Source organism: Camelus dromedarius, chromosome 1 (genome assembly GCF_036321535.1).
Source record: "Camelus dromedarius isolate mCamDro1 chromosome 1, mCamDro1.pat, whole genome shotgun sequence".
Lineage (NCBI taxonomy): Eukaryota > Metazoa > Chordata > Mammalia > Artiodactyla > Camelidae > Camelus > Camelus dromedarius.
This window is the reverse complement of record NC_087436.1, coordinates 70,541,432-70,569,043: the sequence shown is the minus strand read 5'-3', so window position 1 is coordinate 70,569,043 and position 27,612 is coordinate 70,541,432. Positions and strand designations below refer to the sequence as shown.

At 39.7% G+C, this 27,612-nt stretch overlaps 1 protein-coding gene across 6 annotated transcripts in view; it reads right to left on the bottom strand.

Moving 5' to 3' along the window:
• Positions 1-27,612, bottom strand: part of SLC4A4 (solute carrier family 4 member 4) — a 310,190-nt gene that overhangs the window by 173,790 nt on the left and 108,788 nt on the right. For 4 of the 6 annotated variants that reach the window (XM_064485250.1, XM_064485254.1, XM_031470303.2 and 1 more), the window contains exons 4-5: positions 12,206-12,341; positions 3,031-3,191 (exon numbers count right to left, since the gene is read on the bottom strand). In XM_064485250.1, coding sequence (XP_064341320.1) covers positions 3,031-3,191; positions 12,206-12,341 — 297 coding nt within the window. Of the gene's footprint in view, positions 1-3,030; positions 3,192-12,205; positions 12,342-12,600; positions 12,749-12,817; positions 12,896-27,612 lie in introns of those variants that run through there. The other 2 variants (XM_031470318.2, XM_031470313.2) reach the window with 2 other exon arrangements.

Below are 27,612 nucleotides of genomic sequence, written 5' to 3'. Positions count from 1 at the left end.
AGCCACTTACACTCACTCAAACACACTCTTCTCCCCCCGCTCCTCCAAATATTGTCCATTTTTCTTTCTTTCTTCGTTTTGCTTGTAATGTGTGTTATTTGCCTCTGAACTGTTTTTCTGTATTATCAGCTCCAGAATGACAATGCTGACTCTCTGCCTGCTTGCCTCTGGGGCGGCAGAGCAAACTCAGTACTGCATGATGATGCCTCAAAGTGACCTAGTGGTGTTCAAGTTTAAACCTTAATGACATTATTAAAGTAAATGTATGGTGGTTAGAGGAAAAAGCCACAGCTGATAATAAGAAGTAATGAAAACTAAAGTGTGAATGTAAAATGCTTGATAAATTTTTCTTAAATATACTAAGAACTCTCCATTTCTTTGGTCATTGGCTAACAAGTTTCCAGTATAATGTGGGACTCTGTCTTCTACCACATGGAAAAGGGTCAGCTAGTAACCAAAGGTCAGAAACTCCTTAAAGTAGCTCTTTCTGGCACTGAAGATCCCAGAGACAGTTTTACAGAAAAGCCCAAGTTTATCAATTGACTTTAACGGGTCACCCTTGTTGATCAGCTCCAGGCACAGCAAAGAAGCTGTGAAGCTGTTTCTAGCTCCATCCACTGCACCTTTCAGAATCTTTTCTCCTGCTGGTGAAGTCCCTGAGCATCTCTCAGCCTGACCCAGTCTGTACTCTGCCCCCACAAGGTGACATGTAGAAAGATCTGGATAAACTCATTTATACTGGGACAGTCGTGCAAGGAAGGACCAGTTACAGCTGAGGTCCTCATTCAATTCTCACAACAACCCTGAGAGGTCTCCCTTCATCCACATTCTACAGGTGAGAAACAGAGACTGTTAAAGGGTTAGGTGACGCCCCTTGTCCATAGGCGTAGACTTTAACCACCCTGTCAACTTTAAACGCACCACTCTTTCTGTACCACCACCCTGCATCTCATGGGCTGAAGATGCCGGAGAGCATGTGCATTTTCATAGAGAGCAAACCCTGGGCTCAGTGAGATGAACTTCCAAATGGTGGAATTTCAGGAAGTAACCATGGTATATGATAGGCCTTTTTCTTTTCAATGTAGGAAACTTTCTGGTGACCCTTAAGCCACGACACATACTCTCTCCCTGTTGCCCCATCACCAGTTTAATTTTGACTTTGCCCTGCGTTTATGCACTTCTGACTTCTAACTTGAGACATCTTTACCCCAGGTTAGTTTTTAAAGTCTGAAAACAGAAATTGCAATTCTCACTCAAAAACTGGACTGATTTTTGCTAACCAGGATACTTTTTTGGGTAACAATCTTTCTCACAGATTTTAACAAATGAAGAAAAGTCAGTGAAACAAATCGCCTGGGAAACCATCCCTCCCCTTTGCTTCTCGGTCTCTGCAGCTGGGCTTCACCTTCCCTGGGTACAGTCAGCCAGGACCTCTCCTCATACATCAAGCATCCACTTTCCGCCTCACCTGTGTTGTCGGACATGAAAAATTCTACAAAGAGCAGTATTTCCTACATTATCTTCTCACTGTCCATGTGGATGTGGATTTGTAACTCATCCCATTTACAAAGTGGTGGATTTGCAAATTTAATTCCAGGGCCTAGAATAGAGTCTGGCACACTGTAGACGCTCATGTACCGTTGCTGAGTAAATGTATGACCCAATTAATTCTGGCCACTCAGCATCTTCACATCACTCTTCCCTTCTCCACTTGCACCTTGAGCATCTCTGATGCACGGACAGTATGGGGCTTCTTTGCAAATCTAACTAACAAGCTTTCCGAAGAAAAACTGGATATGTATAAGTAAGTAAGACATACGCCTGATGTGAGAACTAATCTTCTCTTCCAATACAAATGCTGTAGCCTTCCCATGGTCTATAAGGACACAGATGCCACAGACAAGCTCTTTGCCTACAGCTACTCAATGAAATTTTGAAACTACACAGGAATTTTACATGGGTCAGTGGGGCCATGATCCACATTCTCTTCCCACAGTCCCAAAGCAGGCACACTGCAGACCCCTTAAGGAAGTGCGGTCATTCCTACAGGTCCAGTGGTCAGTGAGTCATGGAACTGTCCTAGGACCAAGAAGCAGAGCCCCTGTATCTCTTCTTAAGGAAAACATGATCTTCAGCACAACTAGATTTGAAGGGTAATAAGGCAGCTTAGGCCAGGCTCTTTCTAGAAAATGAAAACAATTACTACTCTTTGGAATGTAGTGATATGTGCCCAAGGTGTTCAACTTAACGAGTTAACATTTGCTGCACAACGCTAATTACCAAGATGCCAACGCTGCCCTGCACCACGAGGTTCAGTGACTCACTGGGGGTTGTACAAATGATACTTGGCATCAGCTTGACCTGACTCAGTTACTAATCCGTATGGTTCCACTGGCTCCTTGCCCCCATCTAACCTTTCTCTACATACAGCTAAAGGAGCTTGACTTCCACCTACGAAATCACCCCAATTCAAGGACTAGAACTAGACCAGTTTCCTTCTCCCAGAGGATTTAAACCCTATTTTACAGATGACAAAACTGAGGCCCAGAGAAGCTCAGTGCAATGTCTAAGGTCAAGGAGTTCTAGAAATCTATTGTCCAGACTCCAGTCCCATATAACCAAGGTGGAGGGGTGAGGGGCTCCATTCCAAATATTAATTTTATGCTAATAAGTGAAGGAATGCAAATCTGCACATATAAATATGGTCCCAATTGTAATTTTAAAAATCACGTAAAAGTGAAAAGCATAGGAGAGAAGACGGAGAAACAAAACTGGATGGAAAAATGCCAAAATGTTACCAATGGCTATATCTGGATGGAGGTATGATGGGTGATTATTTTTCTCAATATTTGCCTGTATTTTCCAAACTTTCTGCAATAAACCTTACTAGTTTTATAATATAAAACAGAGAGAATAAACTTTTGAGAATATTCAACTCTGCTGACACTAGGAGTCAGGTGCACGGACAGAGACTCGTGGGTGGGCAGGTAGGGCTGCAGAAAGGACAGGCACATAAAGCGACATACTTACCCACCAACTGTGGCAGAGACGCAGCCTCCCTGTCCAGCATGATGGAGCCCTTCTCCATGCAGGTCCTCAGCTCAAACAGGCTGTGCAGGGACAAGGTGGCCACGTGGGGCTTGCTCCATCTCTCCCCACCCTGTTCCACTTTTTCTTCAAACTTAATCCACCTACAAACAAGAGATTAGTGAGCAGCTGTTAAAAGTGTTCTAACCGCCTCTGGAAAAAGCAACACCAACCCCTCCAGCTCCACTCCCACCAGCACGCCCAAAATGTCATCTTTTGTGGAGTTTTAAAAGCTTATTACATCATTAACTGCATTACCTTTATAAATACGCCAAACAGAGTCACTAGACTGCTCCTCCCCCCGATGTTAGAGAGAAAGAAAACAAACCGAAAGGAGCCAACGCCGCCTCCTTGGTTTCCTATCTGTCTCTATGTAGACGTGAAGTCGTTAAGAATGATTATTGATCCCAGTTTTTTAAATAATGTAGGAAAAATATGCACTGCAAATTCTCCATGGGGGTAGAGCCTACAGTATGTAAAAATAACCAACATTGTGAGAATTCTGTAGTGACTTCACAAGGCAAGTTTACACAAGGTGAAATATCAGTTAAGAACTGATGCTTATCTTAAATATTTGAAAATACAGTGTGTGAAGTGGTCAGATACAAAATTCCCTTTAATGCTTAAAGAAGGCCAGCGTGTGTTGCTGTGTCTAACTTTAATGTGTATCTCAGCTGACATGTTCCCTTCTCGTTGAGATGCTAATGGAAGCTCGATCCTTCAAGTTTGGCTCCATGTGTGTTTAAAAGTACACAAGCTCAGCAAATAATGCATCTATTCTGATAATAACAGGTCTCTTGTTAACCTTAGCGATGGAGCAAACAACCCCCTTTCACAGCTTCTTCTTTCTAACTGTAGGCACTTTGATAACTCAGCAACATATGGGAATGAGGAAAGTTTAATCCCGCGTATCACACATACCTATTCTTCCTACACTGGTAAAGAAAAACAGGAAAGCATGGTCATTTTGCTATTCATTACGACTCAAAGAGAAATGCTGCTTTCTGTCACTTCAAACCTCCGAAAGATACTGAACAAGATAAAGAGGGGGTTAAAAATTGTTTTTCTGCATTCTTCACCCAAAGGTTTAATGATTGAAAAATGTTTTCCCAGAAAAAGCTAAACACTCACCCAATTCACTAAAGAGGAGAACAAAGGGCAGAGATCAGAGGAAGCTCTACATAAGGTATTATTTATAGACTGCTCACCACCCCAGACGAGTCAAAAAAAAAAAAAAAAAACCCACATTAGTAGAACCAGGAGTGAAAACAGATCAAGAGATCAGCCACAATGTCAAAGGGAACTCAGAATTTTAATCAAGCCAGACACTCATGTGATTCAGAAGCGTATCGGCCGTATCCCAAATCTCTCTCCTCCCTCTCCTGGTCAGGAAACTCCCATGCTTCAACGGCAACCTTATCCCCATCCTCACCCCCAGTTCTAAGACCCTCCTCCTTTCCCCTGTGTCCCCAAAGATGCAGGCGGTGGAGGCTTTTATGTTTTCCTCACAGTAAAAAGCCAACACCAAAGAGCTTCTAAAACTCCAGAACTGGATCTTGTTTATTTATACGAAAGTGGTTGTGAAACATTCTGAAAGACCCTTTGTGTGTGTGTGTGTGTGTGTGTGTGTGTGTGTGTGTGTGTGTGTGTGTGTGTGTGTGAATTAGTAGTTCTTCAGGTCGGCTGGTATTAGAAACACAGAAATAGAGGGAAGTGAGAGAAAAATGACGATTTTACATCACACTCATAGAACAGAATTCTATGGATTTGCCAAAACGATAAAGGGTAATAGGGTTATTTTGAGAGTAATTATCTTATGGACTGTATTACATTGGCTAACTTTAAGCATATTATCTTTTCAGGCTCACTCACAGACTCTCTAGCCATGTTTGTTGGTAACTAGTATCTGAACCACATTTACATTTGATGTTATAATTTATTGCTTAAGGTGAGACTCTAGAAGATAGAAGATTCCATAGTATATGAAACCTAGTCAGGGTTACATATAATCATGTTATTTATCGAGAGTGCAGTGACCTTGTTTTTATTCCTAAGAGTATTCTTATTAGCTGAGGGATAGAATCTTTGGTCACAAAATTTCAGTCCAAGAAGAATGACAAGGATCAGCTAGAAACTGACTAGAAACTCAGTACAGGGGAGTGTTTTATACATACAGCCTTCACACCCCTCTTATCTTTACTAAATGATAACCAGTTGCCCTTCTGTCCGTTGCCATAAATCTCTATGGCCAAATGCACTTCGTAAAAGAAAACTAAGCCTTTCTTACATACAATGTGTGACAGTAGGCTTGTTTTTGGCATCATCCTCCACTGTCAACACTATGTAAGTTTAATAAAATTTTCTTTAAAAAAAGAAAAAAGTAGCAAAACCACTGCATTCTTTTTTGACTTATCTCTTACTTCATTCCTCTCTACAATTTATCTTGAATGTGATTTTTGAACAAGTTCTAAAAGTACATTAGAAATAATAAACCCCAACTAGCTTAGATTTACGGAATAGTATTACTCACCCTCCTGGATTATAGCAGCCAAGATTTGGTCAAGATTTAACCATAATGGAATGGAAATGTAGCCTCAGAACCAGCCAGTTCCTTAGCATCTACATTCCTAAAGGATAAGTACTATCTCATAGTTCAGTTGAAGCATCTCTTTCACTTTGAGTTCAGTAAATATTGAATGCGGTGATGATGTCACAGCACAGCACAGAGAATAGCACAAGAGGAACTCTGGGATGATGACTATTAAATTCCTTTAAAAGGCATTGCTCAAATTGTTCAAGGAACTGACTGTACATCCAACATACTGCTTCAGGCATAAAGTAATGGTTTGCCCATTGAAACAGACTGTTTGCAGATAATTTCATCCCAGAAACTACCCATACTACGTCTATCTTCCTCACAGATCAAGGACAAATTTGAGGAAAAAAACCCGAAAACTACTCAGTTCAAATCAGAACCCATTATAGGAAAGGCTAAGGCAAAGGTACCAAAGTTCAGCCTATTCGAGTGTCAGTGAATTTGTAAAGGTGCCTTAGAACCATGTAATTATGTTTTTAAAAAACCAGACTTTTTTTTATTGTAAAATGTACTAAAAGCTACTATCTATCCTTCATAATAACTATGAGTAACCATATATTTGCAATAAGTTTCCTACTTTTCCTTTTGTCTTAGTACTTGACATGTTACAGGAAAATTAATTTCAGAAGTTGGCTTTTTAAATGCTGGCAATTACAAAACTGTTGTAACCTTGAAGGAGGAGTTTATTAGGTGAAGTTTATTTATTCCAAGGTCTTAGAAGAATAATGATAAAGTACATTGCAATTTAACACACTCTGAGTGACTGCCAACCAGATAGCATTTCACTAGTTTGTTGAAGAAACAGAAGGCCCCCTGGGAATCACTGAATTTTGCAACTTTCCCATCATATGATTAAATATAATTAAGAAAAGACAAGACCTCTCACTTAAAAACATGCCAATTTTATGGTGGAAAATAGACTTGACCTTTGCCCTGGAATATAACCAACTACATAAAACTATTAGAGCAATAATAAATTTCTTGCTAACTGATAAGTGCCTCATCACAGATAAAAGAAGCCAACATGAGTGTGTATCTGGGATGAATGATGTTTTTAAGAATTCTTAAATTTCTAGATCAACTGCAAAAGCTATTGCAAAACAGTGTAGTAACCACATATAATCACATAGATGATTAAATTCCTTCTCCCTCAGACTTTTTCTTACAGAACAAATAAACTTGGTCTGAAATGGAATTTTCCAGTGTAATCCAGTAGAGGAGACACAGAGAAGGCAGTGTGGACTGGAAAGAGAGAGGTCCCTCTGCAAAGTCCCAAGGTAAGCACAAGTGACCGTGTTTGATGGGCAGGCCCTGAAATCAGGTTCTTCGGGGGAGGCAGAGTCATTCTGCCGAGCAGAAACACGAATGGGGGTCCTTCTGTGCTGTCCCACTAGGACTGAAACATCAACACCCTTCTCCTTTGTTGGCTTGTTGGCTTGTTGGCTTTGTTGAAACTTGTGACATCTTTCCTTTTCACCCAGGTTTGGCAGTAAAACGTGGATCATATTGGGGATGTGATCTTTTAACATGTGTTCTTATAACAGTGATGAAACCCAAAGTGGCCCACCTGAATATTCACTGAGGGGAAACTGAAAGCCAATAACCAGGCTTGCAGACATCACAGACTCAAAGAAATAAAGGGTTTGGAGCAGTGGAGGGTAGCGATAGCCTTTCTTCCTGGCTTTGGGCCATCACCAAAGCTGGACCATGACTTATTCTTTTACTGGTTTGCTTCATGAATCCATTAGCTAATGCCTAGCCACCTAAAAATTCTTAATAAGAAGCACAGACTTCTTCACTAATACCAAATATTTCATTACATCTACTGCTATGTCACTGAATGTCAGTATCCTAATGACCTCACACTTAGGAGTACTCTTTTTAAAAAGAATATTCTCTGCATTCCCTGTTCATATGCCTTTCTCAGTCCTGATCATTCTACCCTTTGCACAGTCTTTAACCTGTGCTCTCTATTGGAAGTGCCAGTGAAAATTCAAAGTCCTGACTTTTAGGAAAGGGAAGAGCAGAGAAACGATGTGAAAGAAGAGGGTGGTAGAGTTGGCTGTACTTCACGTAAATAAAGACTTCCCCTGTTTATGGTTTTATATAACTACTGTGGCTCTCTGAGACTTAAATGGGGATATTTTCTCTACCACTGGAACCACTTTCCTTATTTTTTTCCTGAACTTCCTGAAGTAGAACTAAAACTCCAGTAATGCTGAGACTCAAGCAGGATATTCTTGGTCAATCAAGTCATGAGTCAACGGAAAAAAGTACAGAACACCCAGAGGGACAGTACCGAAGAGGGTTCTGTTGTGTTCTGTGGGAATGTGGGCTCACAGCAGAAACTACATTAAGCTGGAGAAGTCTGGTGGGTTAGTTCTCTATGGAATAAAACAGCCCACTTAATTGGGGTTTTCACCAAGAAAGGAATTCTTCATTTTATGTTAGCCAGAAAAATATCCACCCTGCATTTTCAAATGTAAACTTTTATTACAAGTCTAGAAGGTTTGAGAGCTTTTCATGGGGGGGGGGGTGGAATAGCCCTATCATGTCTGGAAACTGGACATTGTAAATGGGAGTCAGAAATTGCTGTAAAAACATTCAGAAGCAGAGTTCTGTTACAGGAAGCAAAAATCACCGAAAATCTGAATCATTTCCGGAGGCACAACGCCTCCAAACTTCCCAACGTAATTTAGGTGGAGTCACACACTCAGAACTAAGGGTCCATGTCTCTATTCACTCACTCTATAAAGATGCATTTCTTGATTATGGCCTATGTTCCAGGTAGTTGTAGGCACTGGGAATACGGTGGTGAACAGAACAGCCAAAAGCTCCTGCCCTCGTGGCACTTTAATTTGATTGGGAGGAGACAACAACAAGATATGTGAATATGTTAAATGCTGGTCAGTGCAAAGGATAAATACAATGGAGGACAAGGGGTCGAAAGGTTTGGGGGAAGTTTCCGTTTTAGATCACGCAGCTACTGAGAAGGTCACATCTGAACAAAGGCCTGAAGGAGGTGAGGAAATGAGCCATACAGGGAACTGTGGGGTACAGCAGTTCAGCAAGGAGAATATGTCAGACACAGGGAAGAGCAAGTGCGAAGTCCCTGACACAGCAGCCTGATCGGGCCTGTGAGGCTCGAGCAGAGCGGATGCGGGGGAGAGAAGTAGGAGGTGAGGTCAAAGAGATCACGGGGCATAGTTCATGAGGGAAGGGCGGGTTCAGGGAGATGGTATAATTAGGAAGTGTTTGCAGTAATCTAGATGAGAAATAATGGTGACCTGAACCACTGTAGTGACAGTGTTGAATGTGAGATATGGTGAGATTCTGAATATCCGAATAACTCTTGAGCGTAAACTAGATAGGGTTTGCCAATGGATCGAGTAAGCGATGTAGAGAAAGATGGACATCAAGGAAGACTCCAATCTTTCTGGCTTAAGGAACTAGAAAAAGGGAGTTGTTCACTGCGGTGGGGAATTCTGTAGGAGAAGCAGGTATGAGGTGGGTAGATCAGAAGCTCAGTTTCCAACATGTGATCTCAGATGCCTATTGCCCATTCAAACATTTGTTTTCAATCAAACAAGGCAAGAAGTCTGGGCTAGAGAACTAAACACAGATGGCACCAGCATATTGATGAATTAGTCTGAAACATCAAACAAAGGTCCTCTTTTGGGCTTTACACTTGGTGTGCTGGGTACCTTGGGTCTGTCATTAAGCTGCCATCAGTCAGAAAGAGATGGATTATCACAGAATTTCAACTCTAATCATGTAAAATTTCTAAGAAATTATTATATTTAGAACAGTAGATTCTAAGGCAATCAGTTCTCAACTAATCACACTCAACAAATGTTACTGAGGACCTATTATGCCAAGTGCTGCAAGGCACTGGGAATACAGTAATGAAAGACAGACATGGTGGTCTCTGACTTCAGATGAATTAGTGTAACGAGGGAGACAAAATGAAAAAAAAAATCGCATATATGGTTGATTAATAGTAATTGTGGCAAGTCCTATAGAGGAGAAGTTATAGAGTGTAGACTCTGTGAGTATGTCTCTTCCCGGTACACAGGACATTCCCACTACACTTCCTCTCCAGCAGTATACTCTCTCAGGGACCAATGACAACACTGAAATGACATACATGCTCCCAAGGACAGTCTTTAAACACGGTATTCAAGACCATCTTAACCTTTAAGAATCTAAAATGAAAGTGCTGTGTCCATCTCATGAAATGTTGAATTACCTATACAATGAGCTGTGATCTCTTCACATTGCCTGGACCAGGGGGCATATAAAATAAAGAATAGTCTGCATTTGATGGAAAGCAAAAACAGAGCGCTGTACCTGAATTCTACTCCATACGGGCACTGGCACAGAATTTTAGGATCAAAGTAGGATTCAAGGTAGGTCTCCTAGTCACAGCAGATTACACCATTATACACACAGGGATGGAACTTTAGAGCTAGAAGATACACATGATGTTAGAGAGGATGAACCTAGTATGGCTTTCATTTCATAGAACAGAAAACTCAAGCTCGGGAAGACGACATGACTACACGACTTGCCCAAAATGGAATAGCTAGTTAGCAGCAAAGCCACAGTCTCCCCAACACTTAACTCAGGCTGCACCATTATGATTCTGACTCTGTTTTCTCCTGTTAGAAAGAATGAAATGGAGATACTAATAAAAGTCTTTGCTTTTAGAGTCTTCTTTTGGATAATGTTTTATGAATGAAAATTATACTTTACAGAGAAACAGAAACAGACCCACAGACATAGAAAACGAACTTACAGTTACGATAGGGGGAAGGAGGAGGAGGGATAAATTGGGAGTTCAAGATTTGCAGATACTAATTACTATATATAAAATAAGTAAACAAGAAGTTACTTCTTTTTTCTAAAGCTTTTTTTTTATTGAGTTACAGTCATTTTACAATGTTGTGTCAAATTCCAGTGTAGAGCACAATTTTTCAGTTATACATAAACATACGTACATTCATTGTCACATTCTCTTTCACTGTGAGCCACCACAAGATCCTGTATAATTTCCCTGTGCTACACAGTACAATCTTGTTTATCTACTACAACAACAAGTTACTTCTGTACAGCACAGGGAACTCTATTCAATGGCTTGTAGTAACCTATAATGAAAAAGAATATGAAAACGAATATATGCATGTATATGTGTGACTAAAACATTATGCTTTACACCAGAAACTGACACAACATTGTAAACTGACTAGACTTCAATATAAAAAAAGTGTTCTTTGCAGAGGACTTTTAATATCTGGGTTATTGGTCCTGAGAGAGGGGAATAAGAGACAATTTCTGTCTCATGGAATGAGGCCCCAAAAGTGCAAAGAATGAAGGGCTTCAAGAGGGAGCACCAGAGATGGAGGAGCAGAAACAAGTTGTTGCTCACATCTGTGTTCCCAGGGCCTAAAACAGGGCCCAATATGTACTAGGCATTCAAAAAACACTGGTTGAATTTAATTGATTTGAATTAAATTACAGTCTATAAAAGGCATATTTAACATTACTCTGTGGACGATCAAATACAGACTGTCCATATAAGGACAATGAGAGACCAAAAACTGCATCATATCAACAACTTTATATTACATGATTTTGTGTCATAGAAGATTTAGAGTAGAGTGTTAACCAAATCTACATATAGAAAGGAAGAAAAGAAGAAAAGCTCTGTTATTGTGAGATTAATGAAACTTTAGATATTTGTGCTGTGCTTAACAACTTACAAAGCATTTCCAGATATATGTGTATGTATGTATATAAATATCCATGATATAATTAGATATCTAGCTTACTTTACACTTATCTATTATGTATCTTATATAGCATACATATATATTATATGCAGTAGGCATTATTATCCAGTAATTATTGATGATGAAATCAAAGTTCTGAAAAACTGAGTGTGACACATCTTGACAGGTGACAAGAGTCTGAAATTGAACACAAGTCTCTAACATTCCCAATGCAAGTGAACCTTCTACTTGCTTTCACTGGGTACTTAAAAGATGACAGATTTTTACTTGGAATAATAGCAAGTTTGTGGGTAAGAGTTATTGTCTTCACAACCTCCCTCCTAACAGGAAATGAGCCATCAGTAAGACACGGTCTCACAAGATACCTAGGCATGTGGAGACTGTGGGTGCAAATCTCTAGGCTATCCTGTTTAGGTGTTTCAGTTTATCTCTTTTAAATATTTCGCTATTACATAGCATATAAGTGGAGATTTACTTCTAATTCTGTGTAAGTGTGAAAATGATAAGAATGCAGACCAAGGAAACAATGTTCCGGCAGTGAAATTAAGGGTGTACTGAATCTCTGTCAATGTCAAAGAGAAGAAAGAGAATTCTTTAATTCCTTGATCCAGCCAGCCTCGTGCTCATCAGTCATTCAGAGTGCTCAGGTTAGAGGAAGGGGCTCACAGACAGGCATCCTGCCCCGTCCTTGTTTCCCCAGGTGGCTACCACACGGTCCGCTGAGCCTCACCTCGCTGTCTCCTTCCACTCCATCTCCTGCCCGTCCACGGCCAGCAGCTCATCCAGTTCAGTGAAGAGCTGAGGGGGTGCTGGGCTGTCATCCTCCTCGCCCAAGATGAATCGGATGCGTTCTGCGGCAGGAGAGACTGCAGAAGTGAAAATACTGTGGTTAAACACTGGCTGCACAACCCTGAGGAAAGTGTGACTCCGAGCTCTTCCTCTGTCCCCAAAGCTGCTGGGCTTCCCTTCCACATTTTCCGTGGACATCTTCCTTGATGAGCCTCCCTTGTCCCCAACCTAAAGACAAAAAGGAATCCAAGCCCTTCTCTATTCCTTTGGTTCTAAGCTCTCCACCGCCCTCCAGAAGGACAGCACTGAGGTTCTGGGTGGTGTGCGATGAAGAACCTTTAGCCCTCAGATGAGCTGAGGTCCAACCGCATGACCTTCCCTCCTTCCTCACTAGGGACCCATCCGAAAGCATTAGACAGAAACCAGCTTGAGCCAATCGCTTCTTCCACAGCAGTGGGAGGGGGCAACAGAGCACCCCAATCCTGAGTTTCTCCCAGGCCCCCACCCCCCCGCCACCCTCCCCGCGTCCAATGCCGAAAGCTCAAGCCCTCACAGGCTCCTCACTGCCCGTGGCTGCCTCACTGCAAAGCTGCTGAAGGAATATTTAACAGGACGGAGCCTCTTCTTTACATGATGGCGGTACCCAAAAATGTTTAGTCACACTTCAGTGCCCTTGAAAAACAAGCCCAAGTAAAACATTGTACACCTGAGGGGAAAAAAATGTCCAATACGCTCAAGTACATAATTGAATGCCCTAGTAGCTCCTCCTGACCCGTCTCCTGAAAAATCATGTAATGAAAAATTAACTAGAATTTCCCCCAAGTCGTGGGTTATTTTCTCTTTCTCAGAAAAAAAAAAAAAAGGAAAGTGTCCGGAAACTGATGGTTATGCTACAAAACCAAGGGCCACAGATACTCTTTCTCAGCCCTAGGTAAAACCAAAAATGTTATATACACGTGAATGCAGACCAAGTACACAGATCTACACAGATATACATATGTAGAAATTTGTAGAAATGTATGTATTCAACCTAATAAAACAAACACAAAATCCCTATCATCTGAAAGCTGCTATAATACAGGACAGAATAAAATTCCATAAATATCGAAATACATTTACTAGAAATAAACCCATGAAAAATATTCACCCTACCTAGTAATCAAAACTAATTACTGAAATAAGATAAAATAAGATACATTTTACCAATTAAAATGGCAAAAATTAAAAAGAATGATAATCCCAGTATTGGCAAGGGTTTAGGACACACGCAATGGCACCTCTTAATTTACATGGCTGGTGCAGCCTAAAAGCGAAGATCTCTCTGTAGGGAAATTTGAAAAAAATATGGAAATGTTCTAAAACTGTACCTATCCTGTGAGCCAGTTATTCTGCTACTAGAAAGATGTTCATTTCAAATAAATAATTGCTGTTATCACAAAGACGTAACTACAGAAGTGACCACTGTGGCATAGTTTATAACTGAGAAAAACAGAAAAAGCTTAAAAGGAAGATTGGTTAAATAAACTACACGAAACCCATTCAATAAAATGCCATGTGGTCATAAAACATGAAGATGAGTTTTTTTTTTTTTACATCTGTACCATATATTAAATGAAAAAACAAAACTACAGAATCATATGCATAAAGTGATCCTATTTTGGTAAAGAAAAATACACATGTATCCATAAAATAGTCTGGAATTGAGGGAGCCCTCACTTTGCGTAGGTCTGATGAGTGTGAATTACAGCTACCAGAGTTTGGTTAAGTAATACTAGTCCCCCTACAACACAGCTGAAATGTCAGCTGCGTGCTATATTAACTGTGAGTAATTGTTTAAAGGACAAACTTTAGCTCTTCAGTCCACCAATTACTATGTAAGCATGTAATTACATATTTATGTGCATATAATCATATGTACACAATACATGTTATGTACATTATTATGTGTACATAATTATATGTACATAACATGTGTGTGATTGCATATTATAATACTACTATGTAAATAACATGTGCTTCATGATGGTGATCAATCACAGTGCCTCTTTCAAAGTCCGTCAGTGACTGGTCACCACATGTGTCATCCAGTTCAGGCACAGACAGCAAAGTGAGTAGCTGTGTTGCCTTCTTGTCCTGATAAGTTTATACGACATGGATAATCGAAAGGGGGAGTTGGCCGACAAAGATGGAAGCACAGCACAGAAACAAGAAGTGCTAATGCTAGAAGTGAAATCTATGGCAAACACAAATGGAGTTGCAGAAGACCTAGCTGAGTACAGGAATGTAGGTGATGCTGCCGTTCACCACTTGAGAGACTCCAGACGTACAGTCAGAGAAACTTAATGAAGGCAAACTCATTAGCATAAATAGTAAGGCAAGTGGTTGTACCAGAATGATAACAATGTCTCAGAGGAAGTGAGTCTGGCCAAAACAAAAACTTCCCATTGAAAGAGTGCTCAGAGACATTTCCTGACATGGAAAGCACAAAGGATAAAATGTTGGCAGCTGATCCAAACTTAGACAGGAGAATGACAATTCGCCTGGGCATAGAAAAGATGCTCACTCCATTTCATAAACTGTACAATAGGAAGAAGACGACCACTCTTCAAATCAATTCTGATAAGATTTTACAGAGGGTGGGTATAGCTTCAGCGGGAGAGAGCATGGCTGGCATGCACAAGGCCCTGAATTCAGATAAAGAAATGAGCTAAATACAAGACACAGCACTGCACTGAGACTCTGGAGCCCAGCTGCCAGGGTCTGAATCCAAACTCTGTTACTTGTTTGCTGTGTGACCTGAGGCAAGTTAGTTAACATCTCTGTGTCTCAAGTTCCCCACCTGAAAATGGGATGATGATGATAAAATACAAGATTTAAATCTGTTTTAAAATTACTGGCCCTTACTAGTAAAATATGCCTAGCTTCTAAGAAAGAAAGCTCTCACAGATACTGGCCTGGAAAAGCCCTCTATGTTGAAAATACATCAGGTAAGAAAGAAAACAGTCAAAAGTTCTGCATGTTTTATCTCAGTGAATTAAGTGGCTTCAAGAATGAGAGCACAAGTGCGTACATTCTGGGAAACAGCCAATTAAAGAACAAGAGGAAAATAAAGAAACCCCTTCAGCCTCACTTTCATAAGGGGGAGTGGGGAGATGAAAGCATCAGAAAATCAACTTGCATCACAGATGAATAGATTACGGTTCTAAGTAAATATTAATCTAGTTTCATCACAAAAGAGAACCTGGAGAAAAAAATGAGAAAGGGTGACAGGGAGGGAAGAAAGGAGGGAGACAGAGAAACTGTCAAGTTCATCCAATCACCTTTGTCAGAACATAAGGCCTGTAGATCAAAGCGAAGTTAATGCCTCTCACATACCTTGATTTTCTTTCTTTCTTTGTTTTTTTCATTCTGTCCTCTGGTTAAAACGTGTTTTGGCTTTTTTGAGTAGCTCCAGAATTTCCTGGAGGATCCTACACCAGCGTGGTTATCTCTGACCCATGTCCACCTTTACGATGACATGATGGTCTGCAAGGGTTGGGGACACCCACTGCTCCCAAATTCCCACTGCCAACAAGAAGAAGGCAAATGTGGGACGGGAATGCCGCCACACCCACTGCCACCACCAGTCCCACGGCAGACGTCACTTCCACACCTTCACACTCGTTCCTGCGGAGCCTGAACTTGGCCTCCGCGCCCATCTGGGCAGCCACCACCCACCAATCAGAGATGGCAGATGGGAAAAAACCTCTTCACCATGCCCACTGCCAGCTGGCCTTTCATGTCACTCTGGCCCCAATCTGTGGGTCCAACCTTGTGTCCCACGGGAACCCGGAAGTGTCTTATGACAGAACATACCCGCTCATTTTCAGATCTTTTTCATTTTCCCTGTCTAGAATATTCTTTTCTTTCCTCCCTAACTCTGACTCAATTTCTAAGGCCCAGTTGAAAATTCTATCTTTTCCAATAACCTATACTAACCGTTCCCAGAAACATGAATTCCTCCTTTATTCAAACCATTACAATACTTTTTGTCCGAACTATTCATTGAGGCACCAACAAATATACAGTTTGTTCATTATTATCTAACTTTTGAAGATGTGCCACCTCTCTCTAACTAGGTCTAACAAGGTCTGTGTCTTACGCACCTTCCTTAAAGACCAACACTGTATCGTACACCTAATAGTCACTTTGAATATTAATGAATTAGATATAACTAAGTAAACCTCGGATATTTTCAATTACACAAAAACATAACCGCTTGCCCAAAGCAACTTACATTAAGAACTCTGAAATGGAAAATATCTAACTTTTGAAAACTGTCCTTATTTTACCCTTCCCTTTAATCCATCTTTACATAAGCTGCACCAAAACACGGTCGCCAGCCCCTGTAGAGTAAGTCACAAATAAAAGGAGGAGCATTTCAGGTAAGTTATTTTCCTCTGCTAGATGCAATCTCCTCCCACCCTGAGGGACCACAACATTTAATGTGCACATCTATTAAGACATTTAATATCCACTGCTTGATGTGTCGTTATGCAGCGCTGTACTTTGTCTTTGCAGCTTTTCGTCTCTTACCTAAACTGCTCTTGGTGCCTATCTTGTGCACAGTGAAGTTACCCAAAAGAGTAGGGATGAAACAATGAGTAAGAGAATGAATGAAAGAATGAATAATATATATTCTGCCCCAGTTCCTCACAAGATCTCTTACTCTGCTTCTATCCTCTGTCTCTTTTTAAGCACAACTAGGAAAATGACACAATGTAACAAAATGGAAATGAGGGGAGTGGGGGCTTAGCCATATTTGAAGCACAGTTCCTATACTCTCATTTGGTAACTTAATTAATATTTATTAATTTTTAGTTCATGCAATACAGTATGGTATTTACTGAAATGACACAAAGTATTTTTTTAAGATAACACCTCTGTCCTCAAGGAACTCACAGCTGGAAGATAACACATGATAATAGGAAAAATGCTATGGATAAAAATGTAATATGCAAGAAGTAACATTTTTGAATAGTTACAGTGTAATAGGCATTGTGTTAAGTGTTTTCCATTTACATCATTTGTTTTACACAAGCCTATGAACTATCTACTACTTTTATTCTCTTATATTATTCTCTCATAACAGACAGGGAAACTGAGCATAAAGAAGCTAAGGGACTTCCCGAAGATTACACAATTAGTAAGTGCTAGGATCTCAAACCCACTTATGTGATTTCCAAGCCCATATCGTAGCCACCACTCTAATGGATGATCTCATTTAAAGGGGTGGGGGGCAGATTTCTATATAAACAGTACAGACAGTAAATGTACTGGACTTCAGAAGAGACAGAAATCATAATGGCATATGAAAGAGTCCAAAAGTAAATTAATTGAACATTTGGTTCATTACCCACTAAAAGGCAATCTGTGAATGTACTCTTTTATTTTTGGTCTGCAAAGCATCCCACTGTGGTCACCCTGCAGGCTACCTCAAAATAAATTTTTTAATAGAAATAATGATCATAATGAACAATTCATACTGAGCCTGACAAGTTTACATGCAAATTCCCTTCTGTGGGTTAAATGAGGACTTTTGGATTTTGTATTTTCTCCTTGTCAAAGTCCACCATCTGGTAAAGTCTTAGCTCTCAAACCAAAGTATAAAAAGAAATAACTATTTGTTTCTTTAAGTTATTAATGTGCTATCACCAACTGGTTTACACAGTTAACATTTTAAGTATTCATTTCTCTTCTGAGTTAAGAGTTTACAGGTCGATACCACAGTTGTTAAAACTTACACAATTTATCAAATCATTAGGCCACTGTAGTACTCTAAAAAATACAATTAAATGTATATATAAAATCCTCAGACTTACTTTCATATTCAAAACTATAAGAAATGATAAATAGCTAAATGAATACATTTCCATAGACATATTAATCTTTAACACACACACATATGCATTGCAGTGGCATCTGGTCCACCCAGCACCCCTAACCTCTTTTTCTGATAACAGCACCCCATTTTCCTTTGGAGAACTGTCTTATAATACTTTTAAGTCCACTGAGGCTGAATCACTCCCTGTGACCCAGGCCTGGACAATGAGAATATCATACAATTCTTGGCCACAGCAATTAATTTTTGAGTGGACACTTTACCTAATCCAGCCCAATCAGAGTAAATAAGCATCGTACTTTTGTTGGAACTTCCAGGAAATAAATTTTCTCCTTATGTTAAGGTGCTAAGATGCTAATAAAAGCTTTGAGTGCAGATGGCCACCGTGCAACCCTAAGGGAAAAGCCTGCCTGGGAATAAAAAACACAGAACCAAGACGGCAACATGTTCCTGACTCCATCACTTAAGCACCTAGATTCAGCCATGCCTGAAGTCAGTAACTTCTCAATCATATGTAAGGATTCCCTTTTAGCTTAAAGTAACCTGAGGCAATTTTTCTGTCACTTGCTACCAAAGAGTTATCATACAAACAGCTATGATCCCATTTTAATGGGTTAGAGTAGAGCTAACTTCTATTAGCCATCTACGTTTTAGCATGTTCACATTAATTGCTTTGAAGAACCTGTTCCTATAGAATCCAACTTTTATTGGCATGACCTGTACATATCATGTAGACTTTCTCCACGCCTCTACCTACTTCTACCTCAACATACCCAGAAAATGACTATTGATTTACATGCTGGCAGGCTCCAGACAGGTAAATTAGATGGTTACTTTTTCTGTTTCAAGACAGTGAAACAGCCAAAGAGCTGTCATTAAGAAGGATAATTTTAAAAATACTTAGGTATCCATGTATTAATAAGCTCCCACACATGAAAAGCTGTCAATTATCACAATTATCCTTAATCTGCCATGACATGATTATTCAGCTAAAAAGAGTCAACGGCACGAAGAGCCTGGATTCCAGGATACCACCAACTCCCTCACTTAGGAGCAGAGCAAGCTCAGCTTCAGCCAGCAAGGGGGTGACAGAAACTGGAGTTTGCTGAGACATTTCTGGAAAATACCTATGTCTCAGTCTTCCATTTTCAAGATGTTAAAAAAAAATTTACCTATAGTTTATATTACAAAAATGTTATCAGGACTCAAGTCCTTTCTATAAGATATTCAGAATTCTTTAGAACAAAAAAGTGGTAGCCCTCACATTCCTCAACTTATTCTGTCCTTTGCTTTCATAATTTCTGCCAACACAGTGGGTTGGAAAAATTAAAACTAGGCTTTCAGTGGTGTTCATATGTGTATCTAAAACGCTGCTAAGCTGTTCACAAGGAAGTAGTCCCAGTGATGGCCTGTCAGTCAAATAAATGTATCTATGAAATTCCAGGGCACATCATATTGAAAAAAAATTGGCTCAAAGCCTTTTTGGTCTGCTGATGCTTTTCATTAATTATTCCAATTATATTAATTACATTATTTATACTGTCCCAATATTTCAAGAATCTCTATTAGAAAGACATAAGATTCAAATCAGTCATTTTGGGTATTAGCAGCCTCACTGGTGACCTAAACTAAGTAACTGTTAAGGACTGAACTGTGTCCCTGACAAAATTCATATGGTGAAACCCTAGTCCCTAATGTGATGGTATTTGGAGATGGAGCTCTTGGGAGATATCTGAGTTTAGATGAGGTTTTGAGAGTGGGCCCCTCATAATGTGACTAGTGCCCTTATAAGAAGAGACAGCTGAGAGCTTGCTGCCTCTTTCTCTCTACCATGTGAGAACACAGGGGGAAGGCTGCCATCCGCAAGCCAGGAGCTGGGCCTTCATCGGGGAACCAAATCACCTGCTACCTTGATCTTGGCTTCTCAGTCTCCAGAACTGTGAGAGATAAATCCCTGCTGTTTAAGCTACACAGTCTACAATATTTTGTCACAGCAGCTTGAGCTAATACAGTAACTGAACTAATGGTGAAAATAAGCTTTTTGATTTTTTTTTTTTTTTGGTCTGGACTCTCCCATATCATCCTATCATTTCTCCCACTTCACTTAATCCATGTTTGCAGGGTAGTCACGAGCCCTCAGAGGGAAAAGATAGGCTCACAGAAACAGTAATAACCCAATTTCACTGACTCTGCCCCAGTTACATAACACATGACTGCCCCTCACTGATAAATCTACCTCCCAAGTATCTGCTAGGCCCCCTGGGGATGTTTCACTCTTATCCTTTTGGCTCCATCCCACCTCTGATGCCTTCTGCCTGCAAAAATCAGCTGGAAAGGGTACCACATTGTAGACACTGCCACTGGGGCCCAACAAGCCAATGACAATACCCCGCCAAGCAAGTCAGCTTCTGAAGTTCCCAAGGAGGCAATACTTGAGGTACCAAAGCAACACAGCAATGGGAAGGAAAAAAGCAGGTGACCAAGAAGTCTGGATGGAATATCATGACAGATAATGTGGATGTGATGAGTCAGTACATTGTTCAGAGTACGTTTTGTCCCTGCTTGAGACGTAAATTATGTCTTTTGACACCTACCACATGCCAGAGAATTTCCAGAAGAAAAGAAAGGATTCAAGGAAGGAAGAGGAATTTCCACAACCATGTCTATCACTCAAATTTAACCACCAGGATGTCTCTGTCTTATCAAGGTTGCAAGGTACCTAATGCCTTACATATCTGCATAAACATTAATTGTGGGTTCTTATTTTTAACTCCCTTCTAGTCTTTTGTTCAGATCAAATTCCTTTCCTCAAAGAACCAGCTGTACCCTGACCCTTCCTTCAGGGAATCAATAAATTCTGTTTTGCTTATTCCAGTTATAATCGGATTTCTTGCACTTGCAACCAAAGGCTTACTGATTTATATAGTGTGTATAGGAAAAAAAAAAAAACTAGAGCCAAATGTTAACAACCTTTATCCCCAAAAATAGAATTATTGCTTATGTGCAATTTCCAAATTTTCCAAAATTAACATTAATGTCATTATTATAAGGAAAACAAACTTATTAAGGTATTTTTAATCGCTAATGTGGGGACAATCATGCCAAATTAGTCCCTACAGTACTTGAAACTGCAAAATCTCAATTATCTTTCTCAACAAATGCTCAAAACAAACATAACCCTCAAGCATTTGCCTCTACTGCTGTCTAGGGATTCAAACAGCCGTTTCTGAACCATAGGACAGGACTGGCCATGGTTCTGAAAGCTAGCAGACTGATTAGCCACACAGGTATAAAAGAAACCCCATGGGCATAGAACAATGGGGACGGGGTGAGGGGCCTCATGCAAGTGGCATGGAAAAAGTAAGGTGCTTTCTGTAAACAGTAACTCACCCATTAATTAAGATGGCAACGGCTGTGGCCACCTGCAACCTGTTTCTAAAAGACCTAAGAATTCCTAATGCGTGTCCCAGTTCCCACTTCCATTTTTCTTTAATTTCTTCCTCCCTGCTTCACTTCTCTTTGCCCTGCCAGAGCTGTCCATGATACGGTTTATATGATGAATCACTCTGCTTAAGAGTGAACACATCAGCATTTTCTCCAGGTTCAACTCAGAACAATTATCAGCACAATTTATACCCTGAGGTTTCTAAAGTCAGACTCAATTCTCATCAACGTTAGGAAATCTTCCCGATTCCTAAAATAAACTCTACAGACTTGCTCGACTGCAACTCTCTTCTATACAAAGTAGCTAAATTTATTGCTCCAATATTAGTGTCACCACCACCACGCTGCTGCCATCAGATGCCTCCACAGACAAAAGGAGGCATCCTCCTTCCTGCAGACTTTCTTTCAAAATACATAAGAATTAAAGGTACCAAGCTTTAAAGAATCTTTAGGGCTTCTGACTTCATCCCCACATTGCCAAAAATTTCTACCCATCTTTCCTGGATAGCAATACTGAGAAATGTGATTCAGAACATAATTCCGTTAAGAAAGGAAAGAGTAGGGAATGGGGGCATCAAGGACACGTTGCATTGGTACTGGTTCTTTATAAAGAAAAAAAAAAAGTCACATTCCCCACAGACACGTCACTGCTCTAAAGATTTTGATGGGACTCTGAACATAAGAATCGTCAACAAAATTCTACACTGAGCTTTTCCTCTTTTCTGTCTTAAGTCTGCTCAAAATTAGTGGCAGTGATCTCTCACCTCTCTGAAGCTTAATTACATTCTCAGCAAAGAAAAAAATATATATAACAGGTCCTCCAACACTACCAATTTGACATCAATAGTTTCACTGTTCTCAGACAACATAGTGCTTCATTTGCCTTGTCTGATCTACCCAGAAGGCTCTCCATTATTGAAGCCAACCAGCAACATATGTCCACTGGCCAGCAAAGACCTCAAAATGAGGCTGGAATCTTAAAGGCCACTTGTGAAGCTTAAGTTCAATGACTTGTGAAATGGCACATGAATAACAAGAATAATGTGAATTATAATAATTAATATAAACAATAAGTTTTCGTGCAGCTTCACCAAGTACCTTCCCAAATTATCAACAGTGATTTGCTAAACCCATTTTCAATAAACAAGAAGATGAAACCAGCTAAGTTTTAAGAACCATATTTTAGAAGGGAGGAGCATTTGTTACAGAAATAAACCTCCTTCTAAGTTATCCACACAAAGCTGATGGAAAACGTAGATCAGACGGTGTATGTGAGCTGGTCAGGGACTTTGATTTCCCATTAAAGTGTGTCATGAACAATCTGTATTTCACAGAGTAATATCAACAAAAGTGAGAAAGTCACTCTTTTCAACACAATATGTTTTCACTATATTTTTTGTATCCAACATCTCCTTATCCCTTATATAAAAAGTCTAATTTATACACTTCAAGTCATCTGGAGATAACCTCGGTTCATCAGAAGGAGAGTCAACGAGCACCACTTCAAACGGCATTCATTAGTAACAGCTTCCCGTTCAGAAAGAACAGGCAGAGAAAGTGTCTAGTCACTTCTAAGGCTTGTGGTGACATGTAAGACATGGCTATTCCTTAATTGGCTGCAGAATTTCCAATTACTTAAACATCAATCACAAATCTTAGAGTTCCTCTGTCTTCTCAGACAATCCTTTCTTTAGATTCATCACAAATCAGTTTAAAGTAGTTTAGAAATACATTTATCAATTTATCACACTTTTCAAGACCTACATAGGCTCAAATCTGTCTTTCTTGGAACTATGTTCGCAAAATGCTTCAGTAATCTTAGAAAGTAGAGGTAAGGCATTCACTTGACAATTGTCCAGATCCCTCTGCCACCCTCCGTATGTGGAGAGGCAGGAAAGAGCCACGAGCAAAGTGGGATACCTGGGGTTCAAATACAGAAGGATATAAAGAATGAGACAGGGAACTCCTAAGAAGGCAGTAGAAGGTGCTCTGGGTCTGAAAAATGAGACAAGCTGAAATTTCTAAGAGGAAGCCAAGGTCAAATGCCAAAGCCAGCAAATACAAACAACAAATCTAAAGACACCAGGAGGGAGAATCAAGATCAAGTCACCAAATTAAGAGTGAAAAACCAGGGCAAATAGAGATAAAAGCAACTCATTACGGATAGGTAGGAGAGTCAATAGGTCAAGGCAAATATTAAATGTAAATACTCATTTACGTTAAGCCTAATATTGTGAAAATAAATTAAAGAAGTACTGTTGTTTTGGGAGTATGATGGGAAGGGGGGATCGTCCTCAATACACTTTAAGGAGGGCTTACATAAGATAATAAAGACCCTCCAAATCTTGCTGGTATGTTGGCAAATTCCCCTAAGTGATCAATGAGGTGTCTGCAGTGGCTCGTTCTTTTAACTTCAGGGGGAGTAGATCTTTATAGCCTAGGAACCATTCGTTGTTCAGATGGAGTTCTACACGTGCCCTCCTGCCTAGTGATAGCAAGGAATTTTACTTCTTGACACAACACAACCCTGAGTAAACAGTAATCACGGGTGGAGTGATGGAATCAGAATTATAAGACCTAAATCTCGTGCTCAGCTCCAATTCCAACTGAGCAAATCCCCCTTTACCCTCTGACTCACCTTTCCCACCTGGTTGACACACAGTAACAACAGGAAAAAGGAAGAGATGACAAGGCACATCCATGGATGATGGAACTGAACTGTGCTCTTCTGCCTCACCAAAATCTACCCAGAAACACAAGACGCTGCTACTGTATTCAATGACCTACTGATGTGCTATTCATTCTATCACTTTTGAGCTCATCTTTCCTTTGAGAAACAATACCTATTAACAAATCTCCTAATGGAAAGACTGAAAAAACCTGAAAAGCTGGCATTCTTGGAGGGAAAGACTATTAATCCTTGGCAATATTCTCAGCCTTTATATATCCCATTTTTCAGTCAAAGATGTGTAGTGGGCACTGACTACGAGTATTTACACACCAGCCACGTAAAGGAGTTGCGCAATGAAGATATGTACTCGTCCTTTTTCAACGAATTTATCATCAAGTGTGGCAACAAAAATAAACCTCAGTGAAGGTGACTTCAAGAGAAAAGGCACATAACCAGCTCCAGAGACCTAAGTAAGCATGAACTGTTTAAGATGGTTTAAAAAGCTGAGACATCCCTGGAAGAAGAATAAAGCATGTGAATAAGGATGAGGAATTCCAAACACAGAAAGGGAAAGGGAAGCATGATGGTCCACAGATTAACAGGAACACGCGGTGAGAGGCACTAAGCCGCGCACAAGGATGACGTGCTGAAACGAATGGGGATATTTTGTGTAGAGCACAAGTTTTCATGCACAGGTCCTACGGACAACCATCTGCTTTTTCTCCTCACGTAAGTGTCTGTCTTCAAAGCACATACACATCAACAACTCAAGAATCACTCAGTAAGTATTATACAACATTGGTTACCTCTGAGCTGCACCCAAAACACACACACATGAAGATCATTATGCCCTAAAAAATACTCACCCAGTCTCTAGTGTTGTCTAACAGAGATTTTAGGAAGTATGAGTCTCTACTACAGTAGGACAAAATTCATGTTTTGTGATCATGTTCCTTAAAAAAGTCTTAGTTTTTCAAAACAAGAGCCCAAATATTTTTACAGATTTCATTGTTGGTGTACATAAATTATAATTATTAAATATACTCTGAACTTCTGCCTTGTATATGCAAAGAAAAACTGGCCAACGCCCTGTCCTTATAAGATTATATTCATCTAATCCTACTTTAAATCACACCCCAAAATGCCATCTAATGGTTACTTGTGATCTCAGCCTAATAAATCCCCTAAACAGAATTCTGAAAGTCAGTTTCTAATCATTTTTCCCGGCCACTAATACAAAACAGACCTACATATTAAAATTGCATCATTTAGACATTAAATCAGTGGCTACTAAATTTTCTCCTACAGAGTAATTCATCTGAGTCATATGGATGGTAATGTCCAAGAATTCACTTCAGAAACATCAACTGCAGTTAAAATTTTTCTGAAATGTTTGTGTGGGTATGTCCTGCCATGAATGGCAATTGGTTAATTTGCCTATGAAATTAGTAGATTCTGAGCTGAGTCCAAAAAAAAAAAAAAACTGTTTTCTTTCACATGCCAAAATCAAGCTCACTTCAGAAGTGAATTTCTCTTCTATCTTGAATCTATTACAATTTGAAATGATAAAAGACTTGAAGAATAGTAACTTGGCTTACAATCTCATTTGGGATACAATCCCATGTAAGTGAACTGGACTACACACCCACTGCAGTCTTAGCTTCCAAAATTTATACTTCAGTTTTCCAGGATCACAAGATTTCTTCTTTTGCTTGTTCTTCTGTCAATCAATCACCACTTGCAAGCCTCTTCAAAAGAGAGTTACTAATATGGGGTTTAATTGAAGAGTCTTCAACATGCTTTCTGTTTGTTTTTTTTCCAACCAAGCAGTATAAACTGCAATATTTGCATTAGTCAGAGCACTTGATTGGAAACATTTATTAATAAGAACATTCATCAGTAAATAGCATGAACTAGGAACATTTTATCTCTTTAAGAACACCCTTATAACCTAAATATTATTATCTCTGTATTCATCATCAATAAAACATGTTCAAGGAGGTTCTGTACCTTACCCAAATCACAAGATCTAGTCATGAGGGAATCTGAGACTTGGAATGCAGTTCTGTAGATCTGACTGACTATAAAGTCCACACTCATTTTACTATAATGTGCTCCCCACTTCCTGCCTATCTCTACTGTATTTCTTAACATAGGGCACCCTTCAAGGGCCCATGAGCGATATCTCAAAACATATCTAGCCATTGACAAAAACTCTTTGAAAGTGAGTCATGTTAGGATCTTGATAATAACAATGTTTATTTTTCTCTTTTTAAGTAACCAAGTACTATATATTACCAAATGCCTTTCAAGGAGTGCTAAACTTTTCCTACACTAAGCTTGAGATCGAGCCATTATTCCTTTACTTTTCAACAAGCCATCCATTCTACTCGTTTTAATTTATTTTCCTCTGATTATGAATGGCTTTTAAGAGTTGTCTAAATTCATTCCAGAGCTCAAACAACTTAGCCCATAAACTTGTCACTTTTAACTTTGGGGGTTACAGATCTGTTTGAGAGTCAGATGAAATGTGTACAAACACATAGAAGCAGAGTTTTGTATAAAGTGAATATGCAATTGCTTTGGAAAATGATTTTCTTCAAACTCAACAAATGACTTTCAAAAAAATATACAAAAGATATTGACTCCAGGAAGTAAACTAACCTTCTAGGGTTGCATGTGCCTAACTTCAGTGATGGGTGTACCCTGGAAAGTAAGAATAAAACCAACTAACAGCACATATGCACACCTTCATAAAATCTTAGAAGTTAAAAAAAAGTATCCCATGAAAATTAGCACAGGAGCCTTACAATCTTTAAGACTATCTAACTGTCAGGGGTCAATAAATGCTTACAACAATTCAGTACATTAGATGAGTAAGTGCCTTTCCATTTTACAGCCCTGTCTAGAGAACTGTAAAAACACATGTGACCTGTGTTTTAAAACGGCCTGTCCCACCATGAAGACCAGCTGACCACTCTGCTTTATGGACTCACTTCCCTGATTTCCACCACAGTGCAACATGCCAGGCAGATGTTTCGAGGCGCATCACTTAGCAACATATTCAGTTCCAGTTAAAAACATTTGCAGGGCTACATTACAAATGCTTGCAAATAGAGTTATTCACTAAGGTCCAGAAATGTTCAGAGGGAGGATTTTCTTCTCTACTTCAAGTGCAGCAACTCTTGTTTCAAAAGTAAGGCTGCTGGCGAAGAAACTGAAGCCCAGAGGATGACATGCTGTCAAAACAATCTGCAAACATTTATTTTGCTGCCACAGTTCAGCTGAAACCAGTTCCTAGTGCGATACTGACACTGCTATAATGTTGATTCATGCTTTTGTGTCTTCAAAA